This window comes from Canis aureus, chromosome 14 (genome assembly GCF_053574225.1).
Source record: "Canis aureus isolate CA01 chromosome 14, VMU_Caureus_v.1.0, whole genome shotgun sequence".
Classification (NCBI taxonomy): domain Eukaryota; kingdom Metazoa; phylum Chordata; class Mammalia; order Carnivora; family Canidae; genus Canis; species Canis aureus.
In genome coordinates, this window is record NC_135624.1 from 15,843,209 (window position 1) to 15,862,077 (window position 18,869).

An 18,869-nucleotide genomic window follows, 5' to 3' on the forward strand; every position below is an offset into this window, starting at 1 on the left:
ACAACCTCTGAGAATTAGCCACAAGATAACGTAGCTCATCTTCCCACATTTGAATTTGAAGTACATACTTATCTTACACATTTCTAATTATAACTAACATTTGCATAAATTGGTCATAAATTAAACATGAGTAATTAATTGTTTAGCAGCCCCACTTTTATTAAGCTTTAAGGAAACGAATTGTTAATTATGCAGAATCATTTCTTTTAGATTCCTAAAGGGGTATGTGTCATTTCTCATATAATTCTTTTTAAAACAGTGAGCTAAGCCGCAAAACTTTTAAAGGCTATGTCTGCAATTCTCCATTGTCTTTGGGTTATATCAAGAACAAGCAGGAATGTTTGAGAAGCTATAACTTCTAAGTAAATATTCTGAGATAAGAAAAATAAATATATGTTTAATAATGTAGGTCAAATAAATTTAAATTTGATTCAATGTTCATTTTTTTAAGAATAAATCATAGTTTAAAATGTCTTCTATCACATTCAACAACCATCAGTGGTTATGCTATACCAGATAATTTTATCAGTATTAAAAATTAAAGGAGACAAAGATATAGCCAAGTAAGAATGTATATTGTAATGGAAACAGAAAGGTATGGACTCCTTATTCTATTCCATGTGGAGATGTCAGCTCTCATGGCGAAGGTAATAAGAACTGTGAATGCAACATATGGTCTTGTCTGCTCTGATCCTTGCTTAAGCAACTTCCCGGGAACACAGAAAGGTGAGACTTGGCCTTATCCTTTTCCATGATTTCTTCCAAGTAACGGTGTTGAGAAGAGTCAAGGCAATCTGGTTACTATTCTATACTGACCTGACTAGAAATACATTGTCTGCAATTCCTGTAAGTATCTAAGCATGCAGGCTTGAACTTACACACACACACACACACACACACACACACATACACACATGGAACATTTACATATGTATACAAAATTAAAATCCACTTCTCCCTTTGCTATTTCTTTTACTCCACCAAGGAGTAAAGGCAGGTCCTTTACAAGTACCTCTCTAGGTACTTAGAGATAGCCTCCTTAAGGCTAAAATAAACCCATGCTTCCAATCTCATTTATTACCAATACATTGGAATAATATGCATGGTTTGCTACTTTAGGCTTCTATTTAGATCCCGCATGGGCTTTCACTGGCAACTATTATGACTGAACCTCTCAAATTTCCTTTCAATTTTTAAAAAAGTCTCATTGTGTTTTTGTGATCATTTAAGAGTTAGGTATACCATTTCTACTGTATCTTGCTGATAATGGTGGTGCTAAGTTGATCTGCTTTTATTTCCCTTGTAATGCATTCTACTTGACACAGTACTGTATTTTTTGTTAGACTATTTTTACATATGTCAATCTATTCCTAATACACTCTGTTTTATTTTATTCTCCATTATGAGAGTCACACACACAAAAATACAAAATAGTATGAATTTGTTGAGTGAAATGTGATGCGTGAAGATGCTTTACCATTTGAAAGGACTATATTACATACAGCTAGAGTAAAACTCAGTGAACAGAAGAGTAAAAATTAAGTGAGTCAAATTAATTAGTTAAATACAGAAAAGAAAGATGTGAAATTTGTATTCAGTGCATCAGACATGTGCCCCTATGCATGCATGTGTGTAACCACTGTGTGTATAGGATAGAGAGCATGGAAGACACATACATATGCATGCTTAATAATAAAAACACTATGTCTTATTTGAAATAAACTAAAGCTAAATAAATAGAGAATAAAATCATTGCAATTAAAAAAAAAGAACTTGTAGGGGGAAAACTCTTCTACACGTCAGCATTCTTCTGAATAAATCTGCTTTGTCAAATCTTTTTGTACTGGGAGAATTTCTTGAGAATTTTCTGTCTGCCAACTATACCTACCACATCTGTGTTGAAGGCAGAACATTAAAGACACGTTCTGTAAATGAATAAAGTTAAGTAACCATGAACACTTTAAAATATTTAGTAAGAATGATCAATAACTAAAATACTAGTAGTGAACATGTACATCGAGATTTTGATTATAAGCAGGTGATAGAGTGCATTTTTATGACACAGTGGAAGTTTCTGTTATTTTAGAATATTAGTCGTAGATAAAGGCCTTGAAAGGAACTGATTTGAAGATAGAATTTCATAGTAAATTACGGGGAAAGAGTGTGATTTAGGTATCTTTTTTGAAAGATGAAACTAAAAATATGAAAATATGTGTATTTTATACCTTCATAAAATGTAGGGTATAATTTTGTCTACTCACTACTTTGTAGCAAAAGCAAAAGAATCACTCATACTGAACTTACAACATGATAGGCACTATCCAGAAGACTTTAATTTTTATTAACTCAACCCCCTAACAACCCAAAGAGATAAGTACTGTAATTATTCAGTTTACAAATGAAAAAGCAAGTATGGAGGGAATTCTAGGAGCCTAGTTCCAGAGTCTGTGATCTTATGCTGACTCTTAAATCGAGTGTTGATTTTGTTTTTACAAGCTAATTTTTCTACAAAAAAAATATATGTGTATATAGCAAGCTATGACATCCTTCACTTATGTTTACTTTTTGCATTCCCCTGCGAACATTCAATCTATATAAAAATTATCCAAGGAGATAAGGCATGTGGGTGGCTCAGTCAGTGGGTGACCAACTTGATTTTGGCTCAAGTCATGATCTCAGGGTTGTGAGATCCAGTCACCACCCTCACATCAGACTCTGTGCTGGGCATGGAGTCTGCTTGAGAGTCTCTTTCTCTTTCTGCCTCTGCCTTCCATGTCTCCCCACCCCCATTCACACACTCTTGCTCACTCTCTCTCAAAATACATAAATAAAATCTTTAAAAAAAATCAAGAATATCATTAATTTTCTCAGAGATTCCTTTAATCCTTTTGTATTTGAATCACAGTCTTTTTAAAACACCTAATACTTAAATGCATCAGTATTCTTGCCTTTAATTGATTTATATCTTACAAATTCTCATTTGTCAATGGCTTTGTCTATAATTGAAACAGTCTTCCATCATCAGCAGCCACAGCATCATTTTCATCAACCTAATGAAATCCTTCATCTTTCTAAATGAGATTATTTTACATTGCAAATATTTGGAACTGTATTTGCTTTATATTATTGGTTTTTTGAACAATCACAAGAAATTAACTACATGTGCATTGGTATAATGCATAGTGATAAATGCTAATGCAGATTTGAATTGGATTAATTTTATAAGTGGTTAATTTATTACTGAATATTCTACCAATCTGATGATGTCTACTTATCTAAAGTTCCCTTCCTATTAGAATGCTAAGAAAGCATAAGGGAAAATCAGCCTACTAGAATCAGTCATAGAAGACTAAAATATTAAAATGAATAAAAGAAGGTAAATTTTATATGTGATTTTTTTTACTTTAAGATAGAAAATGGAACTCAAATATACTGTAAAAATGTAGTATACAGACTAAGAATATTTCTCTGAGAATATTTTTTTTTAAAAAATTCAGTTCAAGGGAGTCATTTGTACAGTAAACTTTGTGAGAATGAGAGTGTCTAAAAAGGATGCCATGGATCTCCTGTCTCTCTCTCTCTCTCTCTCTTTTTTTTTTTTTTTTTTGTATATCACCTCTTCTGAAGAAATTCTAATTTATCCCAACAACCTTGCTAATGGATGCCATATGTCTTTAGGGATGCAAACACTTTTGTAACAGATGTAATAGGTTTATATGTTCTTGTGAATGGGAGATAGACAAATTGTGTATCAAGTGAAACACTGCAAAGAAATTAGGGAGTGATGAAATGTATATGAAATAGCCAGTTACTTTATGTTAGAGCAAACATCTGGCAAAGAAAAGCACATAAAAGGACAGAGATGAGTGACACAGCAAAGTCACAACGATAGCCAAAATTATGAGTTGTGGGCAATTAGTCAAATATACCATGATTTTGCCATATATGATCACTACTTGTCACGTAAGTATCAATTAGAGTTTTAAAATAGTAAAGTCTCCTAAAAAGCCAAGCCCTTGAATGTTATTGCCCAGACTTATAAAATTATACCTTGCTCTTTGTAGTGATAAATACCTGGCAAGCACTCAACTGTCTATAACTGTAACAGACAATTTCTAGACCAGGATGCATAAAAACATTTTGAGTATTGCAATAGAGCACAGATATAGCCATCTATTACAAATCCCATTATGATTTTTTGTTTGTTTTTAATTTCAAATTTGTTTTCTTCTATTTCCAGGTATCCTCAATTTGAATTGTAAACCCAAATGAGAAACTATTCTTAAGTCCCATGCATGCTTGCTTATCTTGAACCCTTGGATCTTAAACATCAATCCATGTACTCTTTTGCTAGGCTAGTCTATATGCTCAAATCTTCTAGTAAGATGGAAGAAATAAAGAAATTATGAGTTTAAATACATTCATTTTGACTTCGGGTTCTGCAACTAATGATCCTGAGCTAATTGTACCATCCCCCATAAAATGGCTATATTGTTTATCAAACAAAATGGAGTAATTTTAAAAACAGGGCTTGTCTTAGGCAATTCAGAACATATGGCCCACCCAACTATCTATCAAATAGGGTAGCTATCTTAATTAACAATGTCTAGTTCTTAAAGGGTTGAGTCGTAACAACCATATGACCTCAAATTTACTCCTAGTACTTACAACAACCTTATGTTCTCAGTACATAGACAACATCACTTAGGTGTGAATTTTGACCTACACACTACTCTTGACACTTTCTGGCCAAAGTAGAATGCTATCCTAGCTTTTCTTATCTGACCTTCTCTAGAGGCATTCAAATCTCAGTTCTATGAAAAATACTATAGAGATACTCAATAGTAAGATCCAATAAGTAGCTAATAAAAAGTGTGTGTATGTTTTGATAGAATCTCTGATGGGTTAGAAGATGTCTTTTAACAATTTATGTTAAAGAAACAAGAAGAACATATGGTTCTTGACCTCAAGAATATCATAAGGAAAATAAGAAAATGAGTATAACTATTTCCTACTCCACTAGCTCAAGGAGAAAATAGACAGTGTTTTGTTTTTGTTTTTGTTTTTTTTCATGTTCAACAATATTTCTTTCATGGCTACACAGTAAAATTAATAAATATTGATTTAGTGAATCAAAAGGTGGTTATAAGTTATCAAAAAAATCCCATAAAAAGCAAAGAACTACAGGGTCTAAGAAAAGTTGAGATTTTGTTCAGATATATTTTCCAGGTAAAGCATAAAAAGTCAATGACTTTTAAAAATTGACTAAGATTTTTTTAAGATTTTATTTATTTATCCATGGGAAACACACAGAGAGAGGCAGAGACAAACACAGAGGGAGAAGCAGGCTCCATGCGGGAAGCCCAATGTGGGACTGGATCCTCAGACGCCAGGATCACGCCCTGGGCCGAAGGCAGATGCTCAACCTCTGAGTCACCCAGGCATCACTGAAAATTGACTAAGATTTTGATACAGGTGAGGGGAGGTCTACCACTTTCTAGTGCAAGGGAAATAAAAAGATGAATAAAGGGTAAGGACAAGAAAATATATATGCAGAATAAAAACATCGGAAGTATTCCGAAAAGTCTGACAAGTATATTTCATTCATTTTTTTAATCAACACAAATTTTTTAGGTACCAACTGTGTGACAGGAGCTACTCTTGGCACCGAGGACATAATAATAAACTTAACAAAGTTCCTGCCATATGGAACTGACATTCTTGTAGAAGAGTGAACAGTAAATACATAAAGCTATTTGGGAGTGAAAAATACTATAAAGAAAAATACGAGTTGCGTGACAGTTGTAACTTTGTAGCAAAAGACAGAGTGTCAGGGGTGCTTAGGTGGCTCAGATGGTTAAGTGTTTGACTCTTGGTTTTGGCTCAGGTCATGATCTCATGGGTCATGAGACTGAGTTCCCAGTTAGGCTCCGTGTTTAGTGAGGAGTCTGCTTAAGTTTCTCTTTCTCCCTCTGCCCCTCCCCCCACTCACAGGCTCTCTTACTTTCTCTGAAAGTGAATAACTAACTAACTAACTAACTAAATAAATAAATAAATAAATAAAATCTTTTTTAAAAAGAACAAAAAAAGATATCAAATTCAGTAAATAGCACAGAATCTAACCGAACCATTTCTTTCTTTTTCTTTCTTTTTTTTTTTTTAAACTGAACCATTTTTGACTTGAAGTTCAAGTTTCCTTGGTCAAAAATGAAACAAGATGGATTTAAAAACAACCAGTCTTTACTCAGAAACCTGAATATACAGAAAAGAGAAATGAATTCAAAGTACTCTTTCCATCTGACAGAATGGATAGCAAAAAAGGATACTGTATTATCTTTTTGTCACATTCTAACTAGTACAGAGTATCCATCAACTATTTAAAAGGCTACACAAAATTTTTAAACATGTGGCAGCACTGAGGAAAGAATGCCAAATATATAATTGTACTTTCATTTTAAATAATTTTACTATTTTATCATTGTGGAGAATGTGGGTAGGGGCAGTGTAATAGTGGACTTAGGTATAGGATATGGATCTAGGCTGCCTGAGTTTTAATCCCCACTCTGCCTGACACAGGGCAGGATACTTAATCTTTGTTTGCCTTACTTTTCTCTTCTGTTAAGTGGTGATCATAATAGCACTCAACTGATAGAGAATTATTTTGAAAACAAACTCATATATAAAGTTTATATATATAAACTATATATACATGTATATATGTATGCATATATATGTGTGTATACATTTGTGATATATATATATATATATATATATATATATATATATACCAGTAAATAGTACCAGTGCCAGTAAATAGTAAACTGTCACTAAATGTTAGCTGTTATAACTATAATCACCAACCATTATTATCTAGTTTGCTTTGTAAATCATTTATTATGGGCTGTGAAGACACCACAAGAGTTGATCTATGTGAGAATGAAGCATGCTGGACCTTGAGTATCCAGGCAATTGAGGCCAATCAAGATTACTTTCTTGGATGAGGGAAAGAAATCCAGTTTATTCACTTTTCTTCTTTTTATCCTAGGAAATGTAGAATAGTTTCCTCTGGGGAAAAAGTGTAGCTTAGAGAAACAGCCTAATCAAATCACTTTACCAGGTGATGGATAGTTGAGTTCAGTTCAAGTCAATGAAAAATTAAGTAGCTGCTTTATATAAACCTCAGACATGTGGAAAAAAAGGAATAAATTCAGCCCTTGTCCAGTTATCCTCAGAATGAAATGATAATATAAAAGAGGATAGATTAAGATGGAGGTTCAAAGGGACATGATCTGATCTTTCAAAAAATAATGCCTTGTAAGGATACAGGAAGGGAACAGAAAGAACTGGAAAGGACAGAGTCCCCATGGTTAAGGATCATGAATTCCATGATTAGTAATTTGAACTTTCATCTCTAGGTAACAGAAAGCCATTAAGTGTTTTTGACATGAGGTATAATATAAAATAACCCCAGTGTGGAGGATGGAAGTAAGATTGAAAAAGTTGACTGGATGTAAGGTTGATTGCAGTTGTACTGGCAAAAGACAATGAAGACCTGGGTTGCTCTCAGGAAAACTAGATCTATTCATTTTTATTATTAATAAAATGTAAGCTTGATGGTATTCTTGAAATTATTTTTATCCTGATGCTCCTTCTGACATTACCTCCATACTTTTTTATCTTGGTGAACTTACTCATGCCTGCCATATGACTTTACCAGGGCTCTGCAAACATAGTACCTTTACACCATTATCTTTTGTCTCAACCATAGAAATGGATAAACACATGACCTTGACGAGGTTAGTTGTAATGAGTCCTTCTCTTCTATTCCTTTACCACAGTAACTGGTTCAGGTATGGACTAATCAGTGACCTTTCCTGGGATTTTTCTAATTGGATCATGGAAGAATGCTCATTCTTGTCTGATCCTGAAAATATGAGACTGTAAGTCTGTGTGTTCCTGCAAGTGTGTTTTCCATGGCTAAATACCCATGGAGAAAAAGCTGGGCTGGAATTAAAGAGAATTATGTCAAGACACAAAGCAAAAGACACAAGCAAAGCTCAGGTAGAAAATGGATAGAGGTTTTGAATTCATGTTTATAATTAGCTATTAAAAGTATACTACCCCTGCTTTTTCTAAGATTTGAATAAACTACAAATTCTGCTTTTATTTTTTAAAACTAGTTACAGTTGAGATTCTAAACTAGTTACAGTTGGGATTCTGGACTTACAATCACAAGAATGCTATTATAACTAGTATTGTACCAAATGCAAGGAAGATGTGCTGATGATTCTTAAAACTTGTGATAAAAACAAATTGGCCTGAAGCTGTTACAAAAGGTGATGTCACTTGAAAATGTGATCATAAAATGATGAATGCAATCTTCCCCTTTGAACAAGAATAAGTACAGAACTTGGAAATAGTGTTATAAATAAAAATTAAAGCCCAGCATCAAACAGTTCACAGATTTACAATGTGTATGTTTTTTGATAAAACAAGTATGAAAACACTTCTTAAACTTATAGAAGCAGTTTCTTTTACTGTATTTGCACAAAAATGAAGAATTTCTGACTTATTCTCTATAGAAAGAAAGTAGAGGTAAGGACACTGGTAAAATATTCATCATAACCAAGAATTTCCACCACAGAGTAGTCTGTATATGTAGTCATAGCGCTGTGAATTTGGACTGGTGCATTTTGCCTTGCAAGGTAGTAGGTAATGTTCTATCCTTTCAGTGAATTCATTGATACCAATTTGACATTTTCAATACTATTTTGTCAAAGGTCCAAGCACACAATATGTACTTAAAATGGTTACATCAGCACATTTTGAAAATATATATACCATCTTTAGGCATAGGGTAAGTTGGGCTGGTTATCAGTATTTATTCTTTTTTTTTCTTTTTGAAGTATTGTTGACATATGACACATTTTTAATTTTGTTAAATTCAGGGTCTGATAACTAAATTACCAAAATTCAAGATAATCTTTTAAAATATGAAATATTTATAGCTGTATAAAGCCTCACAATTCATAAATACTATATTGATTTATTTTGGTTTATAAATCAGCTTATTTGGCATGTTGAATTAATTCTTACCATCACAGGTTGGAAGTGGATGACTCCACCAGTGGTTTTTTTCACATAGAAGAGGCTCTTCATGGCTAAGCCTATATCCTGGGTCACAACTAAATGAAACAGTAGAACCTATGGAGAAATCATGACCGTAGCGACGGCCATGTACAGGAATGCCAGGGTCCAAGCAAGAATAAGTGTTCACTGTAACACCTAGGAAACAAAGGGAATAGACAAAGAGTAAGTTTGATGGATTCAGATTTGCTAAAATCTATTCCTATTTCTTCAATCAATTGTGTTATGATTTTCACAAATAAATTAACATGCCAATAGCTTTATTTAAACAACCTGTAATTGTTTAACAAATTTGTTTTGACATTTCCTACCTGCAAAGCCCACATTCAGATCACTTAGTTATATAAGAACCTAATGAAAATGTATAATTATCAAACTTTATATTATTTAAATTTAAATATATATATATATATGGTTGCCGGAGTGGCTGAGTTGGTTAAGTGGCCAACTCTTAACTTCAGCTCAGGTCATGATCTTAGAGTCCTGGGATTAAGCCCCATGTCAGGCTCTACGTTCAATGGGGGGTCTGCTTGGTATTCTCTCTTTCTGTCTCTCCCTCTGCCCATCCTCCTGCTCTCTTTCTCTCTCAAATAAATAAATAAATCTTTAAAAAATACATAGATATAAATATTAGTGATATATGAAAGTACAAACACCGTACCTTTCTAAATAAAGCAGTACAAAAGCTTTGGTGGCTACTTGTCAAGGAAGGGAAATTATACTGAAACAGAAAATGGGTTATATTCCTAAATTCTAGTCCATGTTGTTACTATTATTATTTTTAGTGTGTTTTGAGAACTATAAATATTATGTTATTGGTATAGTTTTTGCAATCTCCTTATTTTCAGAGAAAGTAGAGCCAGGTAAATAGTGCCCTGGCAAAGGAATACCATGAAAATCTGGAGTGCGCGCAGTGGTAGCACTGCAAATAATCCTTCTCATCACGTTTTGGTCTTCTGGACAAATAGAAAATTTTAAATGAATTTAATTTAAAAAATAGAAATTCACCAAATACCAAATACATTTTAAAATTTTATTAAGTGTAACAATTAAAGTTTCATTCTACTGATTTTGGGGTTTGTGAATGGTTGATTTGAAAAGAGTTTGGTTACCATCAGCTGGGGAACTTACTAAGTAGCAAAAACAACAAAAAAGGTCTTTGCCTGTTTGTATTACTGAAAAGAAAGGCTTATGATGTTAGAGATTGTTTCACAATAGTAATTAAACCACGACATTAAATAGAATAAAAATGAGAAGTGATCTCTTATAAACTAATTTAAACAGAACATTACTGCCTTCAGGCCAGATTTGACCCAAACCAACATCCAATGCATCTTTGATCAACCTCTGCCTCTCTAGCTTTCAGTCTCCACTCCTCCTTTTAGTCACTAGCTTCATAACTTCAATTATGGTATTAAGAGCCTATGGGTGACAAACTTGCTGACTGTGACAAAGACACTCTGCCTTGACCATAGTGTCGTCTGGATCCTCTGAATCCTTTTGACTAGGCCTCACCTGTGGTCCATTTAGTCCAGTTTTAGCAACAATCCTGATGGGTCAGTTTACTGAAAATCCTCCTGTCTTGATGTCTGATCAAATTCCTTTTTCCCCACCCTCAATACCTTCTTCATTCTGACCTGCCTTCAGCAGAAATCCTGTCTGTTGGGTTTAGCCAGATTCCGTTCACCACTAATGGTCTGCTCATCTTGGCAAGTTCCCTCCCACTGATTCTCCCTACCCTGCTTCTTGAGTATGAAGTCCCACTTGTAGTCAGAGTTGAGCTCAATGTCTCTCGCCTTAGAGGAAACCCCACTGTAGTAGTCTGTTCCACTGTCTTTAATGAGTGTCGGTGAATAATTTCTTTTATAAAAACAATACATTTGAGCTTGACTTCTCATTTTAATTTCTCACTCAGTAAGTTTTCAAAGAAAAAATATAAGAGCTATCATTCATTGATTACTTACTGCATGCTAACTATTATAATAACATATTGCATGTGTGGTTTTATTTAGTTCTTAAAATTGTCCTATGTCTGACACATGATAAAATCACACGGCTTGGCTGGAGTGGGATTGAATAAGATTTGTTAGGAATAGGAAACTGCAATGGATTAAAGAAAAGGGCCTGCCCATTTGGAACACATTGATAAAAATTAATTGCTAAGAAGAATTAATTTTGAAATAGATGCAAAAAATGATGCTACTCTGACTCCATTTTAGCACAAACATATCAAACTAAAATCTCAATTAAACTAAAATCTCAATTAAACTCAACCTTCAATTCATCTGAATTCCCAAGTATGAGTCAAGCCTCTTGTTACATTTTACAATAATATTAAGAAAATATTTTTCCATGCCATAAAGCTCTAAATAAAAAGAGAAGTTAATATAATTAAACAATATTATGGATAATACGATCTTTAAAAAAAGTAATGAGTAGATATTGATTATGGTTTTAAAATCCCATAAGCCCATTGACCAGAGCTGCTGAAAAGAGACATCCAATATGGAATATAAAGTTATATATTTCAAATGCAGAAATTTGTCTTGAGGGGACAAGAGGTATAGGAGACTTGAATATAAAAATAAGTGGTAGAATACCTATCTGTACCTGATATAAAATACCTTACAGTAACCTTCTTAAATGTGCTATTAGATCCATTCCACCAAAACTGCTTTTCACACAAAGATACATGGCAATGTATGTCAAGACGCAAGTGAGCACACATATATGTATACATCATATGCAATACACTCATACACATATAAATATAACAAGTGTTTATAAAGTAAAAGTCTTGTTTCTATGTATATACTAGAATCAAATTATTTTTAAATATCATATGTATTTTAGATTTTTTAAAATAAAACTGTAACCTTCTAAGTGGGATTATTATATGCTGATTGCAACATTGTGAGTGAATTACAGCTTGTTTTAATATGTAGTCTTTGATCAGCTATGTTAGTCATATTTGGACATATATGTATGTACTTTACTTTTCAAACTTACCATAATTTTCAATATTTTACACAGAATAATAAAATTGAGTATTCTAAATGGAAAAATGTGTGCAATTAATGTGAGTAAAATATAAAAGAATGGCTTTATGAAGTGTATGCTAAAGGAATTTGTCAATGTTCATATACATCTTAGATTGATACTATTATTGGCTTTTCAGAATTGTGCACAAATAACTAGTACATGAACTCATTTGGAATTTGTTATTTCATACTTCTGACATTTCCTTTTATAATGTTGTTACATAGGTATTGCTGAAAAATCTTTTGCAGAATTTACTAAAACACATACTTTGTGAAGTATTAGCATTCTCATCAGTCAAGGAAGATTTAATTTTATTTTATTAATAAATTTGTAGTTCTTTTAATGATACAATGGTAATACCAAATGTAGGAAAGATGGAATAGGGAAATCAAAGAATATTTTACTTACTTTCATAGTGAATCTTGAAACCATTATTAGAACGGCTGTTGTCTGTCGTAAATAGAAGGTATATAAAATTACTGCTACTGAATAGAAACTGGGGCACTTGGGTACCATTGTAAGATCCAAGCAAGGGTGACAGAAGATTTGGCCCATCATGGACTTCCAGAACATCATAATTCAGTTCAGTCTGAAATCTAAGATTAAGAGACACATGTGAAAATATATTTGTTAGAATAACACTATAAGGAAAATAACAATTTAGATTGTTATTTAAATGACTAAACATTTTACCATTTTTATATTGTAATTTTTCTTTAGCTTATCTAATATCATATATATCATTTAAGACCTCATTATGTGCAAATACCTAAATTGTAAGCTCTTATTCCTATGGAAAGTTATCATTAAAGAGGTATGTGTATGTATTTGTTGTTCAGAAGTAAGATTTCTTTCAAATATTGTGAAATATCATCACTAAATAAGTGGCCTTTCCATTAACCATGCATTTTTTGGGAGTCACCTTTCTTTTAACTTCTTCATTTTATGGAAAAGTATGTGATTCATATTTATCTTCAACCAGTTAATCAGATTCTCATCTTAATTCTATATACATTTCAAATCTCACTTCTGCTCTATGTAGCGGCGCTTTCTTTTTTTTTTTTGACAAATCTATTTCGGTCATTAGAAATTCTATATAGTTTTTATTTCAAAACAGTGGTCATGATTATTATTAATTAATGATAATAATGATTATGTAGTTAATGTTTACTAAGTGCTTGAGGCTCTGTTAAATAGTTTATCTACATTCATTTATCCAAGCTTCACCTAACCCTGTAAATTAGCTCCTATTATTATACTCATTTTGCAGGTAAGAAAATTGAGGCCTGCAGAACTTAAATAGTTTAAATCCAAGTCTCTCTGTTGCTCCTTAACCACTATCTTATGCTATACTATACTGGTTGGTTTTATTTTTAGATTTTTGGTGGTAGTTACTGCTAATGTTTTCAATTCTTGTAAAAGATGTAATTTTTATAAATTGCAATCAACACAGAGCTACTTTTAACATGCATAAAATATTATTAAAAATAGCATTTTAAATGCTATTTAAGAAGTGCAGCTGAAATATTTTTCAATCTGTACCACTTTTACACCCTGTTAAGCAATATATTAGTAAAATAAATGAATTTCATAAGTTTATCTTAGTTTTTATTTTGCCATATGGAATATATTGCATTGGTCTAAAAATAACTTTTCCAATAACACGATTTAGAATAGAAAATGTATAGGAACACATTATGTCTTTTAAGTAAATGATCAGACAATAGTATATTACGAGTCCATTATTTTGTTGTTTTGTAGTCAGTGTATTGTAGTATTAAAATTGGAGTTTCACTTCGATAGCTAGTCAGCTGATAATAACCAAATTAAAATGCACAGAAGAGTCAGAGATTACTTTGAATTGAAACGTAAAGAGACAATTCTTAATAGAATAGCAACATTAACTGGTGATATAGAGAACACTGTTCAGTAGGAGTGGATCCTTAAAAATGAAAATCAACACAGATTTGCCCTAAGGAACCATAAAAATATATCACAATAACAAGGGAAATGAATTAGGGTTACGCAATAATTTGAATTTCTTTCATTTTATGTTTCAAGATAGTTGTATACATTTCTCATTAATTGCCTCAATCTGTATTATGCCGAGTGAAGTAAGTCAATCGGAGAAGGACAAACAGTGTATGTTCTCATTCATTTGGGGAATATAAATAATAGTGAAAGGGAATAGAAGGGAAGGGAGAAGAAATGTGTGGGAAATATCAGAAAGGGAGACAGAACATAAAGACTCCTAACTCTGGGAAACGAACTAGGGGTGGTGGAAGGGGAGGAGGGCGGGGGTGGGAGTGAATGGGTGACGGGCACTGAGGGGGGCACTTGACGGGATGAGCACTGGGTGTTATTCTGTATGTTGGCAAATTGAACACCAATAAAAAATAAATTTATTTTAAAAAATAATAATTGCCTCAATCTAGTGTTCATTTTTCATGACATTAAATTTATTGTTTATCATAAACAAATGTTATGGAACCACTATATGGTGTTAAAAATGAAATTGAACCTAATCTTACTCAATTTTTGTTGTCTTTTAAAAATATTCTTGATGTAATCCAAAGCCATTTTGACCAAACTGAAATAAAGTTAAAAGAGTTATTGTCTGGAAGAGTGATATTGATAAGTATGATCTAGTAGTTAAGGTCAGAAAAAGAAATAGAAAGATGGGCTTAGGATGATTAATAGTAAATCAGTTCATTTAGAAGCTGCCAAACATTGAGAAAGTTTAGAAACTGTTGGAAGAAACAAAGCAAAATTTTTCTGCAGATCTGAAAATAAGACTTGTAAACTGGCTATGTTAAGAGATAAACAGCTAAAAAAATACATATGTTCCTTGGCATTATTATGTTGCTTTGTGTTTGATAGGAAATTCAATTTCTTAAGATTTCATTGACTTAATGTATTTGAGACAATTTCAAGGAGCCAAATAGTGGCTTATATATTTGTAATGTTATTTAGGTTTTTTTCCTCTCCCCATAGATTAAATCTAGTCAATTGCTACATTTGAGAATATATGAAAATAGCTCTGTCATCATCTTAGTTATAGTATTTATTTAAAATTTCATTTTAACCAAATTAATTTAAATTATTCCTGGGTATTAGAAAACAAAGGACATAACTCAGTAATAAACACAATTCATTATTTGGAGCCAAATTCTCTAAAAAGTATTCTCACAATGACAGAAATTATTGAAGAGCTGGCAACCAGTGTTCTTACAATAACTTGGTAGGAAATCAGAAGGGAATTAGTTATTTCAAGACATAATTCTTACTACTTAAGAGAGGATATCTTGTTTCTTAAAACAATCTTACACAGGAAATGAAGCGCCAAGATATTATAGGGTCAGTAAACAAGGAAGTGATAAATGTACATATTTCTGACTTCAAGATACCTCTAATCTAACGGATAAACTTCTCATTTATTTTTTTAACTTGATGAAGTCCCTTGTTCACTGCATCCCAACTGAACTACTCCTAACTGTGTGATGGCTGTTTAAGGTGTGGATTATTTTAAAGGAACCCATTTTCTGACAAAGCACACGGTATATGGATAGCCCTAAGAGAAAATCTCATACCTTTAGAGGATCTTTAGAAAAGAAGAAATGGAAGATGGTATTTAAAGTTTTCCTTTCAAATTGTTCCAATTCAAGAATCTTATGGGCTTGTGTGTGTGTGTGTGTGTGTGTGTGTAGGAGAGAAGGGTAGATAGAGGACTCAACCCCCAAAACAAATATTTCAGTTTAGAACATTGTTTCAGAATTGAGACTTATTTATTTTAGTTATGTAAAGTAAAATTCAAAAGAAATATACTGATATAGCTATGCCCTGTCTATTCTAAAACAGTGAAAATAACATCAATAAATTCTTAAAACATTTCTTAAAGTTCTTAAAACCATTCTTCCAGTGTTTTAGCTAATTAACAAGGAATAGTTTTATATGGATGTATGTTGATATGTGTGTATATATATATATATATGTGTGCATATATTTCTGTGTATATATGTGTGTGTATATACATATATACATTGTTATCAAGGAGATGGAGGAGCTATGAGGTTTATAATTTACCTCAGAGAGTGACACAGGGATTAAGAAAAGAGGCACAGTTGACAAGTCTTGCTCAGTGGTGCTCGCGGGAAGAAGACAAAATCTTTGGACTCTGGGAATCATTTCTCACCCCAGGCCAGTTCTGGCTGACCTACAGAACTGTGTATTGTTGCTGTGCAGAAACCCTAGCACTGAAAATCATTTTGCAGTGTGACTCTTGCTTACAGCCTCATTTAAAGGATTTGTGTCACAGGAAGCAGATAAGAGAATAAGAAAATGGCAGAAGAAAAAGTGCTAGGTAACCATATTTATCAGAATTAAATGGGGTTTTTGTCTATTTAACTGGCATTACAGTTTATAAAAATTGTTGAAAGGATTTTATTTTTTTTTTTACCAAGAAGATAAGTCTGGGATGGTTTAACGTAGAATATAGGTGATACAACTAACACTAATTTTACTTTAGAGAATTCTGAAAGTATCTACATAAGATAGGCAAGCAGCAAAGAGGCCTGTGTAATGGCCTATCAGGAGGGATAGAACACGCATGTTAAAGATGTTGGACAGAGAAAATTTGTCTTCAAACAAAAGAATAAAGTCAAAAGTCACAAGTGTGGTGCTCTGAATTATAAGCACTGCTTTGCAATCTGCTTCTCAAGTTGGCATCTCTAGATAGCTGAGAGATATCCCCTGTTTTTTATTTATTTAATTATGGTTGGTGATTCTCATGAGCAAACCAGGGGATGTTTTTCAATAAAATAATACACTTTGTGTTAATAAAACTTAAGCTAATTTTCTAGTGATATTATTTTCTGCTTATGTAGTATTTTTTAAATTGAATATAAAATAATGAAAATAGCCTATTTTTAAAGTTGTCTACCATTTGAGTCAGCTGGGAGGTGGAGAAAGAGTTAATTCTTAGGAAAACACTGATCTTTGAGTTAGGAAAAAACATCATTATTTGCATGTGTTGGAAAGAAAAACAAAATCTACACCCTTTCCTGTCCCCCCAGCTTCATTCACTGGAAGCTCATAGAAACAAGAGATAATAAGCTACCAGAAGAAGTTTACCGTGCTAGATACTGGAGGGAGTACTGGGAAGTAGAGGAAGGAGGGTTGAAGATCCTGGGTGTGAAAAAGGCGAGAGCCAGAGAAGAGTCTGAGATAAGAAAGGGCCCTGGAAAGATACATGCAATCGTTCCCAAGACAGGGATTTGCAGGAAAAATTTAAGAAAGTGCAATAATCCTCTTTTGTTATCCCTTGGATTAAGGTTTTTGTAAGAAGGAAGGAAAGTGATACAAAGAAGGAGAAGCATAAGAAGTTGAAGGAGAGTGGCAGCCTCCCTAGCTCACACATGAGATGATGCTAAGACCAGGGTTTCAGAAATGGAAGTAAACAAAAGCTTCCCCAGGAATTCTGAAAACTTAAGAAGGGCCCAGACTTTCCTCTGAATATAAGATGAGGCTCAAGCCTTTTTATTCAGATATTGAAGAATAATGACATGATAAGAAATATACAGATGACAGATGTTATAAGCTATGGGAGTATAAACACATTTTCAATTGCCTTAACGTCATAACATCTAATACAAAATAATGTTAAGTCCCAAACAGGAAATCCTAAAAAATTATGTACTAATACCCATAATGATATACTTATTTAAAATATGAATTAATTATGATAGAAAAATATGCTAATCCTTCTTCAAGTCTGTGCTCTAAATTGAACAAATTAAAAATATGCAACAAATTTGTCTAATTGACATGAATTAATATAATTTTTTGAATTATTCAATGATATGATCAATATTATTATGTTATATGTTCCAAACCAAATAGAATTCTGAGTAGTAAGTTTGGTTAATTTAGCTCCCACATTTATGGGACATTATTATATGATGAAAATTTTATTTTGAATAAATCATATGCTTTACACTAAAATTACTATGGCAAAACAAGCTGTATCATCGAATAAAGGATATGATTTCAATAGCACAACAAAAAACTCTGCAAAGTATTCTAAATATAAAGTTTTTTTTTAAAAAATGTGTAAGTCATTGTTTTGGGCTGAATTGTGTTCCCCTAAAATTCTTCTGTGAAGTCCTAGCCCCTAGTACCTCTGAATGTGCCTGTACTTGGAGAAAGTTTCTTTAGAGATAATTAAGGCAAAAATGAGATCATATGGGTGGTCAAACATGACTGATATTCTTTCAAGAAGAGGAAATTAGGAAACAGAGGAAAGACCATGTGAAGACAGAGGGAGAAGACAGCTAACTACAAATCAGGGACAAAGGCCTCAGAAGATACAATCCTATTGACACCTTGATCTCAGTCTTCCAGCCTCCAGAACTGTGAGCAAATAGATTTCTGTTGGTTAAGTCACTTGGTCTGTGATACCTTGTTATGGCAGCCCTGCCAAAGTAATACAGTTGTAGTAAAGTTGTGTAGTCCAAAATAAGGTAGGATGGCCCCACGTGAAATGTTTAGCCCTTTACATTTGTCAAATAAAATTTGTTTCCTTCTCAACTTTTAATAAATACTAGTATTAATTCAATGAAGAACCTCTTGAACTATGAAGGATTGTGTTATGATCATAAAATTCAATCATCAGCATAATTCTG

The 18,869-nt window shown here is 32.8% G+C and overlaps 1 protein-coding gene across 1 annotated transcript in view; it reads right to left on the bottom strand.

Moving 5' to 3' along the window:
* Positions 1-18,869, bottom strand: part of CSMD3 (CUB and Sushi multiple domains 3) — a 1,166,404-nt gene that overhangs the window by 376,096 nt on the left and 771,439 nt on the right. The window contains exons 18-19 of the mRNA XM_077847015.1: positions 12,598-12,785; positions 9,097-9,285 (exon numbers count right to left, since the gene is read on the bottom strand). Coding sequence (XP_077703141.1) covers positions 9,097-9,285; positions 12,598-12,785 — 377 coding nt within the window. The remainder of the gene's footprint in view (positions 1-9,096; positions 9,286-12,597; positions 12,786-18,869) is intronic.